Here is a 22169-nt window from a genome sequence, read left to right as displayed (position 1 = left end):
GGATGGTCTTAAGGAAGAAGCAATGCACAGCAAAAGGAAAAATGAAAAGAATTAGATATAAAGAATACAAATAAGGGAGATCCAATATCTGGAGACTAAATATCTGAGAAGAAAGCAGAACAGAAAAGGAAGTATTCAAGGACATAGAAGAAGAAAACTGGAAAAAGAGGAGGAAGATGAGGACAAAGGCAAGGAGAAAGGGAGGAGGAAGAGGAACACCTAATAGATACAAAGCACTCATTGTTTTCCAGGAAAACTAACACAGATTAATAAACCCCAAGAAATATCCTGGTGAAATCACAGAAGTTTAAGCATAATATAATAACCTTATGACAATCTAGGCAGAAAAAGGAAGTCATTTACTTACAATGGGAAATATTTTAGTTAAGCTCTGGCAGTATTCAAAGCCAGAAGACACTGGAATAGCAGACTTAAAATTTTGAGGGGAAAAAAAAACAACTGATTCAGTAATTTTATATATGGCTACATTCATTTATAAATACGATATACAATAGTTTCAAAAATACAAGCACCTGGGAACTCCTTTTTCTTTGGTGTGCGGGAGTAAATTCATATCCAAATACTATTATTAGTCACCTAAGAGGTGAGCCAAGTTCAGGAACTCACAAATTAAGAGGCTACATAATCTGAAAGATTAGTAAACACTGAATCTAAATATATAGTTAAACAACTATGAGAAATAGGGTCATAAAACAGAATGTAAATGTTATAAAACCATGACAATGTAAAAATAAAATAACTCATGAAAATCCTATGGTGGAAGACATGTTAATCTCCTTTCAGAATGGAGTAGATACTGTCTGAATATTTGATATTTTAAAAAGCAACTTTTAAAAAAAGAAATTAATAGAATATTTCAAAATTTGCATCTTCAAATGATGCCTGAGTACTCTTTCAGAAAGTAACTTTATACCTGTGTTTCATATAGTTCACCAAAGCTTTGGAAGCAATTAATGAGCAGCTACTATGGCTCCTTGGAAAACAGGGAAATTTTTTAGATAAAACAAACATGAGGACCGTGATCAGAAATTAGAAAATTAAACCACAAAAGAGAGAGAGAGAAACAGAGAAACAAAGAAAGAAACAGAAACAAAGAAAGAAGATATATAACATTAGTAAAAATGTAGGGAATTAGGAGGTCTCAATTCTTAATAAAAGTATAAAATGGCTCACAATTTTTGAACAATTTGGCAGTAGCTATCAGAATTTTAGATGTGGACCCTCTGACATCCAGCAATTTCAATTTTAGGAATTTATTCCTATAGATGTATTAATAAAAGTAGCAAAGATATATAAATATGCTTAACAATAGCACCACCATCTGCAATGTTTAAAAACTATAATACCCAAATGTTTATGAATAAATGGTTATTAAGTTACATAAAAAACACTGGGCACTTGTGAAAAAGAATGAGAAATCTGTTGGAACTGACATAGAAAAATACTGTATTAGCAAGAAAAAAGTTGCAGAACTGTATATCTGGTAAGAAAACCATTCATATGAATGAATAAGACATACAGCTCACATACATAGTATATATATATTCTTGAGTGTATAGAAATGTCTAGAAGCATATACAACATATTGCTTAAATTAAAAAAAAATCTTATGCAGAAATCTACATTTGTTTCAGAAGGTTTAACATAGGTAACAAACTGATCCTTCAAAACCTTTTCTTTGTTTTAAGGAAAGTCCATATCACATCTCATTTTAAAGGAAATAAACTTGAGGAGTAAGAACCAAAGGAGGATGCTAATGTATCCATATCCAAATCACCAAGTTTCCATTAGTTTAACTATTCTAAGAAAATGCCCCCAAATGTTCATTTGCTGGTAGAATACAGTCCAAAGAAAGCAACAAGGGAAGAGAACCTACTTTATGGTTAGGGATGAAAATCAGTAATAGGCTACTGTGACAAATACAAACGGTCCAATTTCCTCATCAGTGCAAAAGTACTTTAATTTTCATTGCAATGTTAAAAATAATAAACTCTTAAGACTATGGTCAATACTATAAAGAAAATCGATAAAGACCAAAATGCTACTTCAATAAGGAATTACACTAAGAACTAAACATTGATACAAATATTTCTTTCAATATATGTGACTTTTCATTGTACGTACATAAAATACCTTTGGAAGGATACAAAAAATGAAGATTGCCAATGGAGAGGGAAACTGGGTGCCCATGTGACACTTTTACACTTCATGAATTATGAACCATGAAAAAGTATTATGTATTTAAAAATAAGAAAAAACTTTTCCAGGTAATTGTAAACTTTGGTTAAATAAAAATTTAACCGTAATAATGAGGAAAATAACTTATGGGCGTAAGACCAACTATTAGTCAATATGGCAATGACCCCATAATTAGCAACACTTTGGGCCTACTACACTTCTTTTGGTTGGTTCTATTTATTTTCTCTGTTTATTTCCACTTCATCTAAAGCAGATTATTATGAGCATAAAGAAACCATGCTCTGTCTCACGTCTTTGGTATCCTCTCCCTCTTCCATCCCTATCTTCAAGGGGGCAAACACCTTAAAGTAATGTGGAATTATAAATTCCTGGCTTTTCAATGAACATTGCCTATGTATACTATGAAAGCCAAAGCTGAAAAATCATGCTAAACAAAGGAAATTTTGAAAAGATTGAAGGCATATAAGACAAGAAGAGGATGTAACAAGTTTATTTTGCTACTTGAAATAGACTTTAACTAAAGGAAAAGAAATTCATAACTGAATAGTTCCAAAGATAACTGGAGAGACTACATTCTTTTTTTTAATTTTCAAAGTTATGTTTTAATTGGCTACTACAGTATTGCTGAAATTATATTGATTTTTGCAGGTTGTTCTTTGAGACTATATTCTTGAGGAAATACTTTACTTGAAATAAAAATTCAGGTCTAAGGAAACTCACCCTACTTCTTTGACAGTACAGTTGACCCTTAAACATGGGGATGGGGGCACCAACCCTGTTTTGAGCAACCAAAAATCCACGTATAATTTTGACTCCTCAAACTACTAATAGCCTACCATTAAGTGGAAGCCTTACTAGTAACTGATGTAAATTTCATGTTACATGTATTATATACTGTATTCATACAATAAAGCAAGCTAGAGAAAAGAGTTTCTTCAAATAGTCACAAATCCCCCAAATATTCCAATGTATTTACTCTTAAAAATCCATGTATGCATTAAAGATGATGGCGTGAGAGGTGAGACAGAGGCTTCCTCCTAAAACCACATATAATGCGAAAATATAATTAATACAACTAACCCTGAGAGAGCAACAGGAAAGAGGATTGTGCCAGACTGCATACACCTGAAGAAAAGAGCAGACCTCATGGAACAGGGTAACATACCAAAGCTGTGGCCTAGTGGCACCCGAGCCCTTCCCCAACTCCAGCTCACCGGCAGGAGGAAGAGAAACTGAGCAGGGAGGGAGTGGAAGCCTGGGACTGCTGAATACCTAACTTCAGAGATCTGTTCTGGGAGCACAAATGTACATTTCATGGTGGTTTCATGATACTCATGGTTATTTAGCTGCTTCTGATGACAGGGTTGGAAAGCTAAGACAGGAAGAATTCCTGGAGAGACTGAGATCCCAGCCACTTGTGGAAAGCAGGGATCCATATCTGGCTGCTCTGGGACAAAAGCTTATACCTGTGGAGACACGCATAGTGGCCGGGAAGCAGGAAACAGCTCTTTCATCCCCCCCCCACACCAATACCAGTCCCCTGTGACCCCCAACATTGCTTCAGGGGCTGAGCAGCTCCAGAGAGTAGAGCTTATGGACACTAGAGGGCGCCATATACAAATATGAAACGCCAAAGGAACCTGGTCCAGAGTAAAATTATTAATACAACTCCCGAGAAAGATTTAAATGACATGAACCTCATGACTCTTCCTGAAAGGGAGTTCAAAATAAAAATCATTAACATGCTAATGGAGGTACAGAATAATATTTAAGAACTCAGGAATGAATTCTGGTCGGAGATCCAGTCGTTGAGGAGCACAATGGAGGGTATTAAAAGCAGATTGGCTATGGTGGAGGAAATAAATGAAATAGAAACTACGGAAGAGGAAAACAAAGAAGCTGAGGCACAGAGAGAAAAAAGAATCTCTAAGAATGAAAGAATATTGAGAGAACTGTGTGACCAATCCAAACAGAACAATATTCGCATTACAGGGATACCAGAAGTAGAAGAGAGAGAGAAAGGGAGAGAAAGTGTCTTTGAGGAGGTAATTGCTGAAAACTTCCCCAATCTGGGGAAGGAGATGGTCTCTTAGGCCATGGAGATCCACAGATCTCCCAACACAAGGGACCCAAGGAAGACAACACCAAGATACATAGTAATTAAAATGGCAAAGATCAAGGATAAGGACAGACTATTAAAAGCAGCCAGGGAGAGAAATAAGATCACATACAAAGGAAAGTCCATCAGGCTAACATCAGACTTCACAGCAGAAACCTTACAGGCCAGAAGGGAGTGGCATGATGTAGTTAATGTAATGAAGTGGAACGACCTGGAACCAAGATTACTTTAGAACGGCCTGGAACCAAGATTACTTTATCCGGCAAGATTATCATTTAAATTTGAAGGAGGGTTTAAACAATTTCCAGATAAGGAAAAGCTGAGAGAATTTACCTCACACAAACCATCTCTACAGTCTATTTTGGAGGGACTACTATAGATGGAAGTGTTCCTTAGGTTTAATAGCTATCACCAGAGGTAATAAAACCACAGTAAAAAAGTAGAACAGCTAATTACTAAGCAAATGCAAAATTAAATTAACTATCCCCAAAATCAATCAAGGGATAGACAAACAGTACAGAATATGATACTTAATATATAAAGAATGGAGGAGGAAGAAAAAGGAGAAAAAAAAAAGAACCTTTAGATTGTGTTTGTAATAGCATATTAAGTAAGTTGAGTTAGATTCTTAGATAGTAAGGCAGTTAACCTTGAACCTTTGGTAACCACCAATCTAAAGTCTGCGATGGCAATAAGTACATACCTATCGATAATCACCCTAATGTAAATGACTGAATGCACCAATCAAAAGACACAGAGTCACTGAATGGATAAAAAAACAAGACCCATCTATATGCTGCCTACAAGAGACTCACTTTAAACCCAAAGACATACAAAGACTAGAAGTCAAGGGATGGGAAAAGATATTTCATGCAACTAATAGAGAGAAAAAAGGAGGAGTTGCAGTACTTGTATCAGACAAAATAGACTTCAAAACAAAGAAAGCCACAAGAGACAAAGAAGGACATTACATAATGATAAAGGGGTCAATCCAACAAGAAGATACAGCCATTATAAATATCTATGCTCCCAACACAGGAGCATGTACATATGTGAAACAAATACTAACTGAATTAAAAGGGGAAATAGAATGCAATGCATTCATTCTAGAAGACGTCAACACTCCACTCACTCCAAAGCACAGATCAACCAGACAGAAAATAAGTAAGGACATAGAGGCACTGAACAACACATTAAACAGATGGACCTAACAGACATCTACAGAACTCTACACCCAAAAGCAGCAGAATACAAATTCTTCTCAAGTGCACATGGAACATTTTCAAGAATAGATCATACACTAGGCCACAAAAAGAGCCTCAGTAAATTCAAAAAGACTGAAATTGTACCAACCAGTTTCTCAGACCACAAGATATAAAACTAGAAATAAATTATGCAAAGAAAAAGAAAAATCCCAAAACACATGGAGGTTTCACAACATGCTTCTAAATAACCAATGGATCAATGACCAAATAAAAACAGAGATCAAGCAATATATGGAGACAAATGACAATAATTGAACACCACAAAAAATCTGTGGGATGCAGCCAAGGATGTGCTAAGAGGAAAGTATATTGCAACACAGGCCTACCTCAGGAAAGAAGAACAATTGAATATAAGCAGGCTAAACTCACAATTAATGAAACTAGAAAAAGAAGAACAAATGAGGCCCAAAGTCAGTAGAAGGAGGGACATAATAAAGATTAGAGCAGAAATAAATAAAATCGAGAAGAATGAAACAATAGAAAAAAATCAGTGAAAGCAAGAGCTGGTTCTTCGAGAAAATAAACAAAATAGATAACCCCCTAGCCAGACTTATCAAGAAAAAAAGAGAGTCTATACACATAAACAGAATCAGAAATGAGAAAGGAAAAATCACTACAGACACCACAGAAATACAAAGAATTATGAGAGAATACTATGAAAAATTATATGCTAACAAACTGGATAACCTAAAAGAAATGGACAACTTTCTAGAAAAATACAACCTTCCAAGGCTGACCAAGGAAGAAACAGAAAATCTGAACAGACCAATTACCAGCAACAGAATCAAACTGGTAATCAAAAAACTACCTAAGAACAAAAGCCCTGGACCAGATGGCTTCACTGCTGAATTTTATCAAACATTTAGTGAAGACCTAATACCCATCTTCCTTAAAGTTTTCCAAAGAGTAGAAGAGGGAATACTTCCAAACTCATTCTATGAGGCCAGCATCACTCTAATACCAAAACCAGGCAAAGACACCACAAAAAAAGAAAATTACAGACCAATATCCCTGATGAACATAGATGTAAAAATACTCAACAAAATATTAGCAAACCGAATTCAAAAATACATCAAAAAGATCATCCATCATGATCAAGAAGGATTTATTCCAAGAATGCAGGGATGGTAACAGCATTCAAAAATCCATCAACATTATCCACCACATAAACAAAAAGAAGGACAAAAACCACACAATCATCTCCATAGATGTTGAAAAAGCATTTAACAAAATTCAACATTCATTCATGCTAAAAAATGTCAATAAATAACTGGGAAAAAGTCAAATGAAAAATGTTTTTTCCTACTTTACATATATATATATATATATATATATGTATACATGTATATATATATATATATGTATACACACAGACACATTTATCTCCTACTTTATATACATAAAATATATGTTTTCTGTATTTTGTGGTCTACCTTAGATTTATAGTACATTCTACTTTACATATTATGTTGTATAAATATAAAACAATAAACATATACTATATTAAAAAAAATCCATGTACAGTGGACCTACACAGTTCAAACCTATGTTCTTCAATGGTTAACCATAAATTAGATAAAATATCGATATTAAAAAGATATAGAGTGGAAGAGATAATGATGTAGCATTATAATGCCAGATTATTCTTTATTGGGGTAGCCTAACCAAATTAATTATATATTTTAGACATTAATCTTTATCTATTAAAATAATTTCTAAAATATTTTATAATAAGTCTGCTAATTATTAGTTATAAATAACTTCCAAAATAATGTTTGGGGTATTTTAAGATACATCTAATATATACAAAGATTTTAAGAGACAGAATAATTTATATATCATTTATCATCATTATTAGTAATGTTGATTTTATCTTAAAAATTCATTTTGAGGATCTCATTACACTTTAAACACTCTTGGGCTAACAAAGTACTCAAGATCATCTCATCCATTTAATACCTCCAAACAGGTAGTTGGTTAACTTGTTCTTAGAAATCATAATATCAGATTTCTTAAGCTAGGTCATTAAAGATCATTTGATTCAACTCCCTCAGAAAAAAAGGAAAAGGAAGAGGAGAAAAGAGAACAAAAGAAGCCTAGAGAATATAAGTGATTTGACCAAGGACACTCAGTATAGCTAAAGTAATGCAATGACTTTGGTAAAATGGTCCAGAAAAAAATACTAGGTTTCATTTTATAGATGAGAATATCAAGGCGAGTGTTTGCCTACAGATCAGTGATTCAATGACTATGATGAAAATTTAGATGTCTAATGTTCAATGGCATCAATTCTTTCTAAACAATTATGCATAGCCTTTGACATTTATTAGACCTCCATTCAAATATAGGATTATGGGATGACTTCCACAGGGCATTCCTTCCTTTTAGTATACCTAGTCTGGAATAGCAACGCACGCCTATAAAATGCTAAATTGGGTCACAAAAATCTCTTTATGTGAACATAACTAGAAAATATGTACCTTCTCTAATATCGAGTTGTTTATTATGGGAAATACTCCTTGGCTTCAGAACATACTGATCAGTTATACTATGGTATACCTCTTCTAAAATGAAAGACCAAGGAGAGGGAGAAAAGGAGGAACTATTTATTTACCTGATTTATATTTACCTATTTCACTTCCAACTTTAGCTTTGCTGGCAAATATATGAGAAAGAAATTCTAGAGATGACAAATATTTCTTCTATCTTAATATATCAAACATTTAATGATGAAATTTACATGCCATAATGAGAAAGATTCTATAATCCTTACAAGTGGTTAGAAAAACTCAAACACCCACCAAATCAAAATACTTCTGAAATGTTAGCCAACACTATGTTGCCACTTAAACATACTGTCCATACTATCATTTGGACCTCTGGAAACTCTGACCTGATGCAGTTATCTTTCATACAACAAGATTGTATCTATAACAATAAAATGGTTGGGCATGGAGCTAAAAAAAAATTTAAAAACCAAATAATAAAGTAGGTCAAAATTAAAAGCAAGCAAGAAAAAAAAGAAAGAAAGCAGCAGAATTTCACAACCCAAATCATACTTTTGAATAGTTAACTATGCAAATTTTTTACACTTGAGAAGTAATAGTGAAGGGAGGCTAAGTACTCCAGTAAAAGAATTCAAACCACCAGTACTTTGACTGAAGTAGGCTACATAGATGAGAACAAGTATGAAAAATTCAAACTCTGCCCTCTGGATGAACTAAAGATCAGTAATTGGGGAGAACAGACTGGAGTAATACAGGACATGACAGCCGTGGCTTGAAGATGCTGGGAGTTGGGTCAACCTCAGTTTATTTTTTATTCATTTTGTTATCATTAATCTACAATTACATGAAGAACATTATGTTTACTAGACTCCCTCCTTCACCAAGTCCCCCCCACAAACCCCATTACAGTCACTGTCCATCAGCGTAGTAAGATGCTGTAGAATCACTACTTGTCTTTTCTGTGTTGCACATCCCTTCCTATGCTCCCCCCCACATAATACATGCTGATCGTAAGGCCCCCTTTTCTTTTTCCCTACCCTTATCCCTCCCTTCCCACCCATCCTCCTCAGTCCCTTTCCCTTTGGTAACCGTTAGTCCATTCTTGGGTTCTGTGATTCTGCTGCCATTTTGTTCCTTCAGTTTTTCTTTGTTCTTAAAGTCCACATATGAGTGAAATCATTAGGTACTTGTTTTTCTCCACCTGGCTTATTTCACTGAACATAATACCCTCTAGCTCCATCCATGTTGTTGCAAATGGTAGGATTTGTTTTCTCCTTATGACTGAATAATATTCCATTGTGTATATGTACCACATCTACTTTACCCATTCATCTACTGGTGGACACTTAGGTTGCTTCCATTTCTTGGCTATTGTAAATAGTGCAGTGATAAACATAGGGGTGCATCTATCTTTTTCAAACTGGGCTGCTGCATTCTTAGGGTAAATTCCTAGAAGTGGAATTCCTAGGTCAAATGGTATTTCTATTTTGAGCTTTTTGAGGAACCTCCATACTGTTTTCCAAAATGGCTGAACTAATGTACATTCCCACCAGCAGTGTAGGAGGGTTCCCCTTTCTCCACAACCTCGCCAACATTTGCTGTTGTTTGTCTTTTGGATGGTGGCGATCCTTACTGGTGTGAGGTGATATCTCATTGTGGTTTTAATTTGCATTTTTCTTATGAATAGTGATGTGGAGCATCTTTTCATGTGTCTGTTGGCCATATGAATTTCTTCTTTGGAAAACTGTCTGTTCAGCTCCTTTGCTCATTTTTGAATTGGATTATATGCTTTTTGTTTGTTGAGGTATGTGAGCTCTTTATATATTTTGGATGTCAACCCTTTATCGGATTTGTCATTTATGAATATATTGTTCCATACTGTAGGGTACCTTTTTGTTTTATTGATGGTGTCCTTTGCTGTAAAGAAGCTTTTCAGCTTGATATAGTTCCACTTGTTCATTTTTGCTTTTGTTTCCCGTACTCGGGGAGATGTGTTCATGAAGAAGTCGCTCATGTTTAGTTCCAAGTGATTTTTGCTATGTTTTTTTCTAAGAGTTTTATGGTTTCATGACTTACATTCAGATCTTTGATCCATTTTGAATTTACTTTTGTGTATGGGGTTAGACAGTGATCCAGTTTCATTCTCTTACATGTAGCTGTCCAGTTTTGCCAGCACCATCTGTTGAAGAGACTGTCATTTCCCCATTGTATGTCCATGGCTCCTTTATCGAATATTCATTGACCATGTATGTTTGGGTTAATGCTTGGAGTCTCTATTCTGTTCCACTGGTCTGTGGCTCTGTTCTTGTGCCAGTACCAAACTGTCTTGATTAGTGTGGCTTTGTAGTAGAGCTTGAAGTTGGGGAGCGAGATTCCCCCCCACTTTATTCTTCGTTCTCAGGATTGCTTTGGCTATTCGGGGTCTTTGGTGGTTCCATATGAATTTTTGAACTATTGTTCCAGTTCACTGAAGAATGCTGTTAGTAATTGAATAGGGATTGCATCAAATCTGTATATTGCTTTGGGCAGGATGGCCATCTTGACGATATTAATTCTTCCTAGTCAAGAGCATGGGATGAGTTTCCATTTGTTAGTATCCTCTTTAATTTCTCTTACAGTTTTCAGGGTATAGGTCTTTCACTTCCTTGGTTAGGTTTATTCCTAAGTATTTTATTCTTTTTGATGCAATTGTGAATGGAATTGTTTTCCTAATTTCTCTTTCTGCTAGTTCATCGTTAGTGTATAGGAAAGCCACAGATTTCTGTATGCTAATTTTGTATCCTGCAACTTTGCTGTATTCTGATATCAGTTCTATTAGTTTTAGAGTGGAGTCTTTAGGGTTTTTTATGTACAATATCATGTCATCTGCAAATAGTGGCAGGTTGACTTCTTCTTTACCAATCTGGATTCCTTGCATTTCTTTGTTTTGTCTGATTGCCGTGGCTAGGACCTCCAGTACCACATTGAATAACAGTGGGGAGAGTGGGCATCCCTGTCTTGTTCCCAATCTCAGAGGAAAAGCTTTCAGCCTCTCGCGTTCAGTATGATGTTAGCTGTGGGTTTATCATATATGGCCTTTATTGTGTTGAGGTATTTGCCCCCTATGCCCATTTTGTTTAGAGTTTTTATCATGAATGGATGTTGAATTTTCTCTAATGCTTTTTCAGCATCTATGGAGATGATCATGTGGTTTTTGTCCTTCTTTTTGTTTATGTGGTGGATGATGTTGATAGATTTTCGAATGTTGTACCATCCTTGCATCCTTGGGATGAATCCCACTTGGTCATGGTGTATGATCCTTTTGATGTATTTCTGAATTCGATTTGCTAATATTTTGTTGAGCATTTTTGCATCTATGTTCATCAGGGATATTGGTCTGTTAATTTTCTTTTTTGGTGGGGTCTTTGCTTGGTTTTGGTATTAGGGTGATGTTGGCTTCATAGAATGAGTTTGGGAGTATTCCCTCCTCTTCTATATTTTAGAAAATTTTAAGGAGAATGGGTATTATATCTTCTCTGGATGTCTGATAAAATTCCGAGGTTAAATCCATCTGGACTGGGGGTTTTGTTCTTGGGTAGTTTTTTCATTACTGCTTCAATTTCTTTGCTGGTAATTGGTTTGTTTAGATTTTGTGTTTCTTCCTTGGTCAGTCATGGAAGGTTTTATTTTTCTAGGAAGTTGTCCATTTCTTCTAGGTTTTCCAGCTTGTTAGCATATAGGTTTTCATAGTAGTCTCTAATAATTCTTTGTATTTCTGTGGGGTCCATTGTGATGTTTCCTTTCTCATTTCTGATTCTGTTGATGTGTGTTGATTCTCTTTTTGTCTTAGTAAGTCTGGCTAGAGGCTTATCTAGTTTGTTTATTTTCTCAAAGAACCAGCTCTTGGTTTCACTGATTTTTTCTATTGTTTTATTCTTCTCAATTTTATTTATTTCTTCTCTCATCTTTATTATGTCCCTCCTTCTGCTGACTTTAGGCCTCATTTGTTCTTCTTTTTCCAATTTCGATAATTGTGATGTAAGACTATTCATTTGGGTTTGTTCTTCCTTCTTCAAATATGCCTGGATTGCTGCTATATACTTTCAGCTTAAGACTGCTTTTGCTGCGTCCCACAGAAGTTGGGGCTTTGTGTTGTTGTCTTTTTTCCATATATTGCTTGATCTCTATTTTAATTTGGTCATTGATCCATTGATTATTTAGGAGCATGTTGTTAAGCCTCCATGTGTTTGTTGGCCTTTTTGCTTTCTTTGTACAGTTTAGTTCTAGTTTTATACCTTTGTGGTCTGAGAAGTTGGTTGGTAGAATTTCAATCTTTTTTAATTTACTGAGGCTCTTTTTGTGGCCTAGTATGTGGTCTATTCTGGAGAATGTTCCATGTGCACTTGAGAAGAATGTGTATCCTGTTGCTTTTGGATGTAGAGTTCTATAGATGCCTATTAGGTCCATCTGTTCTAGTGTGTTGTTCAGTGCCTTTGTGTCCTTACTTATTTTCTGTCTGGTTGATCTGTCCTTTGGAGTGAATGGTGTGTTGAAGTCTCCTAAAATGAATGCATTGCATTCTATTTCCTCCTTTAGTTCTGTTAGTGTTTGTTTCACATATGCTGGTGCTCCTGTGTAGGGTGCATATATATTTATAATGGTTATATACTCTTGTTGAACTTTATCATTATGTAATGTCCTTCTTTATCTCGTTACTTTCTTTGTTTTGAAGTCTATTTTGTCTGATACAAGTACTGCAACACCTGCTTTTTTCTCCCTGTTGTTTGCATGAAATATCTTTTTCCATCCCTTGACTTTTAGTCTGTGCATGTCTTTGGGTTTGAGGTGAGTCTCTTGTAAGCAGTATATAGATGGATCTTGTTTTTTTATCCATTCAGTGACTCTGTGTCTTTTGATTAGTGCATTCAGTCCATTTACATTTAGGGTGATTATCGATAGGTATGTACTTATTGCTATTGCAGGCTTTAGATTCGTGGTTACCAAAGGTTCAAGGTTAACTGCCTTACTATCTAAGAGTCTAAGTTAACTCACTTAGTATGCTGTTACAAACACAATCTAAAGGTTCTTTTCTGTTTCTCCTTTTTCTTCCTCCTCCATTCTTTATATATTAGGTATCATATTCCGTACTGTTTGTCTATCCCTTGATTGATTTTGGGGATAGGTAATTTAATTTTGCATTTGCTTAGTAATTAGCTGTTCCACTTTCTTTACTGTTTTATTACCTCTGGTGATAGCTATTCAACCTTAGAAACACTTCCATCTATAGCAGTCCCTGCAAAATTGACTGTGGAGATGGTTTGCGTGAGGTAAATTCTCTCAGCTTTTGCTTATCTGGAAATTGTTTAATCCCTCCTTCAAATTTAAATGATATTCTTGCCAGATAAAGTAATCTTGGTTCCAGGCCGTTCCACTTCATTACATTAAATACATCATGCCACTCCCTTCTGGCCTGTAAGGTTTCTGCTGTGAAGTCTGATGTTAGCCTGATGGACTTTCCTTTGTATGTGATCTTATTTCTCTCCCTGGTTGCTTTTAATAGTCTGTCCTTATCCTTGATCTTTGCCATTTTAATTACTATGTATCTTGGTGTTGTCTTCCTTGGGTCCCTTGTGTTGGAAGATCTGTGGATCTCCATGGCCTGAGAGACCATCTCCTTCCCCAGATTGGGGAAGTTTTCAGCAATAACCTCCTCAAAGACACTTTCTACCCCTTTCTCTCTCTCTTCTACTTCTGGTATCCCTGTAATGCGAATATTGTTCCGTTTGGATTGGTCACACAGTTCTCTTAATATTCTTTCATTCTTAGAGATTCTTTTTTCTCTCTGTGCCTCAGCTTCTTTGTATTCCTCTTCTCTAGTTTGTATTTTATTGTCTCCTCTACTGTATCCAACCTGCTTTTAATACCCTCTACTGTGCTCTTCAACGACTGGATCTCCAACCTGAATTCACTTTTGAGTTCTTCGATGTCTTTCCGTACCTCCATTAGCATGTTGATGATTTTTATTTTGAACTCCCTTTCAGGAAGAGCCACAAGGTCCATATCATTTAAATTTTTCTTGGGAGTTGTATTAATAATTTTACTCTGGACCAGGTTTCTTTGGCATTTCATATTTGTATATGGGGCCCTCTAGTGTCCAGAAGCTCTATTCTGGAGCTGCTCAGCCCCTGAAGCAATGTTGGAGGTTGCAGAGGAGTGGTATTGGTGCCTTGGGGTAGGAAAGAGCTGTTCCCTGCTTCCCGGTTGCTGTACCTGTCTCCACTGCCTGAACCATTGGGCGAAGCACACAGATATAACTGTTGTCCCAGAGCAGCCGGATATGGATCCCTGCTTTCCACAAGCAGCCAGAATCCCAGTCTCCACAGGAACTCCGCCCGTCCCAGCTTTCCAACCCCGTAATCAGAAGAGTATGATGAAAGCACCATGAAATGTAGGTTTGTGCTCCCAGCGCAGATCTCCGGAGCTAGGTATTCAGCAGTCCCAGGCCTTCCACTCCCTCCCTGCTCAGTTTCTCTTCCTCCCCGGTGAGCTAGGGTGGGGGAAAGGCTCGGGTCCCGCTGAGCCACAGCTCTGGTACGTTACCCCGTTCAGTGAGGTCTGCTCTTTTCTCCAGGTGTATGCAGTCTGGAGCTGTCCTCTTTCCTGTTGCTCTCTCAGGATTAGTTGTGCCAACGATATTTTCTAATTGTATCCAGTTTTAGGAGGAAGCCTCTGTCTCTCCTCTCACACCATCTTTAATCCTCTCCCCTCTCAACCTCAGTTTTTAAATGGTATTTGTGTTATTTCAAACAGTTCAGTAACAAATTTGTAAGGACACTGGTTATTAAAAATTCATTTTCACAGAAACAAGATTAAGTTGTTTCCAAAAGTAGTTTGTTTTTTCCATATCTTTTAGATATAAGTAGTACAAATGTATTTTAATACAAACTTTCTTCTAATAGGTTTACATCATATTATAACTATGTTCACACCAAATAATAAAAACAAACCTGGGCCCAATAAACAAAGACATCATGCAGAAAAAGAAAACACATAAAGGAATAATTTTTATCTTAAAACATAATGACTCTCATTACAATGGTTAACAAGAAATGAAAACAGCAGAACGATAAGTATTAGGTGATTTGTTCAAGGCTCTCTGCTTACAGAGTAAGTTCAATGCTTACAGAGTAATTAAAATGATTCTGCATATTAAACAGAGAGAACTTTCAAAAAATTCTGGAATTAATGGACAAGTTTTTGTTTCATTTAATTTTTGCTTTTCGAAAAGAACACTTTGAGTGACCTGATTAAGAATACTAAACTAGTCCAAAAGTTTAAAATAATGGACTATTTAAATTTATGCAGTTAGAGAAGCTACATATCAATCCATAACCTCTAATTACAATGGATATCAAGTGTGCTTATTATCAGAAATATCTGTAAGTTACAATATTTGAAAATCCATCAACAACATCCACCATATCAACAAAAAGGACAAAAACTACATCATCATCTCCATAGATGCCAAAAAAGCATTTGACGAAATTCAACATCCATTCATGATAAAAACTCTCAAAAAAATGGGTATAGAAGGCAAGTACCTTAACATAATAAAGGCCATATACGAGAAGCCCACAGCTAACATCATACTTAACAGCGAAAAGCTGAAACTTTTCCCTCTAAGATCAGGAACAAGACAAGGTTGCCCACTCTCCCCACTTTTATTCAACAGGACCTACAGTACTGTAGGTCCTAGCCACAGCAAACAGACAACACAAAGAAATAATACACATCCAGATTGGTAAGGAAGAAGTTAAATTGTCACTGCAGATGACATGATATTGTACATAAACAAACCTAAAGAATCCACCCTAAAACTACTAGAACTAATAACTGAATTCAGCAAAGTTGCAGGATTCAGAATTAACACACAGAAATCTGTGGCATTCCTATATATTAACAAACTAGCAGAAAGAGAAATCAGGAAAACAATTCCATTTACAACTTCATTAAAAAGAATAAAATACCTAGGAATAAACCTAACCAAGGAAGTGAAAGACCTATACCCTGAAAACTACAAGACCCTCATGAGAGAAATTAAAGGAGACACCAATGGATGGAAATAACATCCGATGCTCAGGGATAGGGAGAATTAATATTATCAAAATAGCCATCCTGCCTAAAGGAATCTACAGGGTCAATGCAATCCCCATCAAAATACCAACAGCATTCTTCAATGAACTAGAACAAATAGTCCTAAGTTTCATATGGAACCACAAAAGACCCCAAATAGCCAAAGCAATCCTGAGAAGGAAGAATAAAGCTATGAGGATTACACTCCCCAACTTCAACCTGTTCTACAAAGCCACAGTAATCAAAAGACAATTTGATACTGGCACAAGAACAGACCCATGGATGAATGGAACAGAAGAGAGCCCAGATATAAAACCACATATATATGACCAATTAATATACAATAAAGGAGCCACAGATAAACAGTGGGGAAATGACAGACTCTTCAATAACTGGTGTTAGCAAAATTGGACAGCTACATGTAAGAGAATGAAACTGGATTATTGTCTAACTCCATACACACAAGTAAACTCAAAATTAATCAAAGACCTGAATGTAAGTCATGGAACCATAAAAATCTTAGAAGAAAACACAGGCAAAATCTCTTGAATGTTAACATGAGCAACTTTCTCCTGAACACATCCCCTTGTGCAAGGGAAACAAAAGCAAAAATGAACAAATGGGACTACAAACCAAAAATCTTCTGTACAAGCAAAGGACACCATCAGTAGAACAAAAAGGCATCTTACAGTTTGGGAGAAGATATTCATAAACAACACATCTGATGAGGTTAATATCCAAATATATAAAGAACTCACACGACTCAACAACTAAAAAGCAAATAACCTGATTAAAAAATGGGTGGAGGACCTGATCAAACACTTGTCCAGAGAAGAAATTCAGATGGCCAACAGGTACATGAAGAGAAGTTCCACATAATCATCAGGGAAATGCAAATTGAAACCACAATGAGATATTGGCTTACAACAGTTAGGATGGCCAACATCCAAAAAACAAGGAACAACAAATGCTGGCGAGGATGTGGAGAAAGGGGAATCCTTCTACACTATTGGTGGGAATGTAAATTAGTTCAACCATTGTGGAAAGTAATATGCAGGTTCCTCAAAAAACTAAAAATAGAAATACCATTTGACCCAGGAATTCCACTCCTAGGAATTTACCCAAAGAAAACAAGATCCCCAATTTAAAAAGACTTATGTACCCCTATGTTTATCACAGCACTATTTACAGTAATAGCCAAGATATGGAAGCGACCTAAGAGTCCATCAGTAGATGAATGGATGAAGAAGATGTGGTGCATATGCACAAGAGAATATAAGTCAGCCATAAGAAGAAAACAAATCCTACCATTTCCAACATGGATAGAGCTAGAGGGTATTATGCTCAGTGAAATAAGCCAGGCGATGAAAGACAAGTACCAAATGATTTCCCTCATTTGTGGAGTGTAACAATGAAGCAAAACTGAAGGAACAAAAGAGCAGCAGACTCACTAACTCCAAGAAGAACTACAGGTTACCAAAGGGGAGGGGTGGGGGAAAGTAGGGAGGGAGAAGGGAATTGAGGGGTATTATGATTAATACACATGATGTAGGGTGAGTCATGGGGAAGACAGTGTAGCACAGAGAAGACAAGTAGTGGCTCTGTAGCTCTTACTATGCCGATGGACAGTGACTGCAGTGGGCTGTGGGGGGGGACTTGATAATATGAGTGAATGTAGTAACCACAATGTCGCTCTTGTGAAACCTTCCTGAGATTGTATATCAATGATACTTAATACAAAAAAAAGAAATATCTGCAAGTATTTTTACTTTAAAATATCCTTAAAACTAGAAAAAACAATGTTCCAAAAACTAAGTTTCAAATTAGAACATGCATATAATTTGAGGCTCTACCTGAAAATGCTCAAGTGTGCCTTCAGTTCTGGCTGTGAATTTTCAGAAAGCAATAGGTAAGAAAATTTCTAGATTTCCTTTAAAAGTATGTTCTAGATTAGGCCTACTACATATTTAGAATGAAAAGCCCTAAAATTTCTGTTTCAACCCAGGAAACAATACAAGACAACCTAATTGTTGCATTAAAAAATTTTAAACATTGTTAATATCCTGATTTTGATGCAGAATATTTTGAAGAAGGGTAAACAGCTTTTAAGCTCTTTTTTAAAAACAATAATATCAAAACCCTGAATTTTGGTAAAAGTTAAGCTCTAAAGTCTAATAAAGCTTAGGAGTTGGTTCAGATTATGTTCCAAAGGTTGACCTGTACATCCTTATTTAAAACTGAAAATAGTTGCCCCCAAAATGAAATTCTCATCCAGAGCACCCCAAAAAATTCTACTTCAAGAAGCAGAAAACCTTATTTGATACCAACAGATACCAAGAATACACCTATGGGATGCCAGGAATGAAATAACATCTCCACTCCACACAGTGGAAGTGGAGAGTCTTCCATCTGCAAATCACTGCAGGAAATCACTAGATACTAGGAGGTGGCAGCAAAGAATGGAGGACAGTAAAGATGCCACTGCCTTGTTAGGTCCAGCTAATGAGAATTATCAGACACTTTTCTCAGGACTCAGGGACTGATCTACCTGCTTTACTCACTTCTTGTTTTTGACTAGATTTCCCCTCTGGTTTATAGTAAAGGCTGGAATCACAGTTTATTTATAGGTTTAAATACCAAACTTACTATACTTTCTACATTTTCTATAAGAACAAGTATTACTTTATGATCAGTAACAGGACTAAAATTAAAGTTGAAATCTCTCTACAGACAGCAACAGCATGGAATAGGCAATATTTAAGTTAAAATCAATATATGAAATAATTCCAAACGAAAAAAGAAAAAGTTATTCACATGAGATTATTAAATCTATAATATTTATAACAGTGAAGAATGAAGAGCAAGTCAAAAGTTCAGTAATAAGTGAATGATTATGGTGCATCAACTTGATGGAATATTATGTAAGAGTTACATATAGAGAGAATAAGTAGCAATATGGAGAAGATTATGATAGGGCATACAGTGGAAAAAATAAAAACTATTACACTATTATTTTAATTACATGTAAATATAACTGCAAAGATAAATATAACTGCAAAATAGAAAAATAAATAATTATGTTAGAATAATAGTATTACCTTTGTACTTAATTAAGATATATATTTATCTGAGCTACTTTTTAAATCATATTTTGAATGTAAAAAAGTATGGTAAATTTAAAAATTTCTCTGTTCATTTAATGCAATTTTTCCAAGGAATTCTAATAAAAAACACTCTATTTACCTGATTCCAGAAGACTATAAATCATTTTAAAATATTTCATAATTGATTTTTAACTTGGTCAAAATCAGTAAGGTTTTACTATACATTAGAGCATATTTAACAGTCTCTTTTTCCTATTTAGCAATTTTTCAGAAACACTCTGAAGCAGGTTAAGAAAGTGATTTTTCTGTAGAAAAATGGAAGAAAGAATTCAGATAAGAATTCAGAGGATCAGCGTTTTAAACTTTGCTTAGAGTTCTAAACTTTATGCTCTACCCTATTTATTCAAGCAAAGAAATACCTCAATTCTTAATTTCATGATGATTCAAAACATCTCTAAAAAAGGACAATGATATAGGAAGAATGCAGATTGAGATCTAAACATATTTCTCAACATAATTTCAAACAAAGAAGTACACATCTTAGCAATTCTGATGGGACAGTTCCTGATTGATGAGAATGAACGCTAGTATTATTATTACAATATTTAGTATTAGTAAAAATGATATAGCATAATCATACTATCTTTTTAGTCAGCAATTATTTTCCAACAATGTTCTCAGGTATCTATTTAGGAATATCTGTTATTGGAAATGGTTTAAAGGCAATACTTGCACGCTTTTTACTAAATAACTGAAATTAAGTTGATTCTCTACAACATTTACAGCTGTGTAAGTTTGTCTCACGTAGATTTTTAAGAAACATGTTAAGGGGGGACTTGGGAAGAAATTCTATCTAGAAAGGAGTTAAAGTATCCTCACAAAATAAAACTTAGGCAAGGCACACATTTAGCAGGAAGCATGAACCTTCAAGTGGGATATTATTCACAATTTCCCATAGTTATAAGAATTATTACACATGAACCTAATTTGAAACACTGAAAAGCCAAAATAGAAAATATTAAAAGAACAGAAAAAGAATAGAATGCTATAATAATGTTGTTATAAAGAAGACAGTAGCTTTGTTTTTAAATGTCTAATTAATTAGAGAAATAAAAGAAATCACTCAAAGTGATTTGACAGGTCATTCTATTCTATGAACCTATCATTGAATTTATAATGTGTCTAATAAAGGACAGTTTAAAAAGTTCAAGAATGTCAAATGAGGTTGGAGTGATAGGAAGATAATGAACAAGTACTTTTACCAGGAAGATAAATGAAAACTAAGTATTTTCAAATATATTTAATAAATGCAACAACTAGAACTAGCCAAACTTTTTTTAAAGTTATTTTATATAAAGCATGTAAACCATTATAATCTTCTTTACTAGTGTTTTGTAAGTGCTAAAAATAAATGATTATTAACATTCACACAAAAATATTTGAGATTAAACGGATCTTACTAAATCAGCCCCTGCTTGAAGTAAGACATCTGCAACATCTGTATGTCCATTTTCACAAGCATAGGTTAAGGCTGTGTCTCCTGTTGCTGTTGTAGCATGAACATTAGCACCTAGCAAACAAAAAAAAATCTTCCATTTATTTTGTGAATTGTAAAGTCATATTAAATAGTTAAAATTTGAAATTTGGTCAAACTGATAAGCTCAAAATATGAAAATACTAAAATATATTTTAAGTATCCCAATTTTCCTTTAAATATGCTTTGTAGAAATGCTTTTAGCGACACAGAAAGGAACTATACCAAATAATTTTTAAAGACACTATTTGATTATATATCCCCAGTTAGATATAACCCAAGAAATAAAAGAACTACAAAAACAAAAAATATCAAACAGTTTTCAGGAATCATATTGGTGTAGTGCTGGTATGTATTCTGAGACAGTCCTATGGATACTATGGTAAAAATAAGTAATCTTTTGGTGAAAAGCGAAATTTTTAGTACGGTTGAAGAAAACATGTAAGACTGCTGAGGTTAAGTAAAAACCACATGGCTCTGAATTGGAAGTACTGACATGAACACACGATGTACTCTACCTATAAGACAAGTAAGTATTTCCTAACCCTTACCAACTAAAAGAGACCACAGATAAACCAAGCAGAAATAGCATCTCTAGCTTAGACTGTGGCCTCTAAGTACCATTTCCTATTAAACAGAATTAGAGCTTCTTAAAGGAATTATTGGTTCCGTACTGGGGCAGACCTTTATCAGATGAGCCTGAAACATCACCTTGCCATATCAGAAAGCAAGGAAACTATTCGAGACTGTAGTCAAGTCACATCAAAAGGATTTAGGACCTAACCTTATTGACCAAAGATAGTCAAACTGTCCATCTTTTGACTATTTTTATATCAAAAAGAATGAGGACTATGATGGAGTAAAAGCCATCATACATGTTTAAGTCCAAAAGTTCAAAATGGTGTTTAAATATAAAACAAAAAGCCACTTCACTGGTCACCACTGAAGGATGCTAGGGAACTCTCTCATTATTTTGGGAAAGATAAATAAGAAGGAGAAAAATTAAAAAACATTTACACTATGGTCATCACATGATTTATAGCTAAGGGTTAAACAAAGAATTGAGGGGAAGTTTCTCTTTATAGACATTCCAGCTAATAAACAAATAAGGAATAATATAATTTAGAATATCACCACTTTGCAAGACCTAATGAATTAATAGAGCTAAGCAATAATCATCAATGATCATGGATAATCAATACTAATATCACAAAAAGGGCGACAATCAAACATTTATTACCGCCTGAAAAATGTACCCAATACTTAGGAAGGAGTCTAGTAAAAACAAACAAAAAAATCCCTAAACAT

The 22169-nt window shown here is 35.0% G+C and overlaps 1 protein-coding gene across 4 annotated transcripts in view; it reads right to left on the bottom strand.

The window, feature by feature from the left end:
• Positions 1–22169, bottom strand: part of ANKHD1 (ankyrin repeat and KH domain containing 1) — a 116282-nt gene that overhangs the window by 49550 nt on the left and 44563 nt on the right. For 3 of the 4 annotated variants that reach the window (XM_017652159.3, XM_017652158.3, XM_017652160.3), the window contains exon 10: positions 20788–20897. The exons of the other annotated variant lie outside the window; for it this stretch is intronic. In XM_017652159.3, the coding sequence (XP_017507648.2) occupies positions 20788–20897 (110 nt within the window). The remainder of the gene's footprint in view (positions 1–20787; positions 20898–22169) is intronic. 4 annotated transcript variants of the gene reach the window in all.

Source organism: Manis javanica, chromosome 14 (assembly GCF_040802235.1).
Source record: "Manis javanica isolate MJ-LG chromosome 14, MJ_LKY, whole genome shotgun sequence".
Taxonomy (NCBI): domain Eukaryota; kingdom Metazoa; phylum Chordata; class Mammalia; order Pholidota; family Manidae; genus Manis; species Manis javanica.
This window is presented reverse-complemented; position numbering and strand designations above follow the sequence as displayed.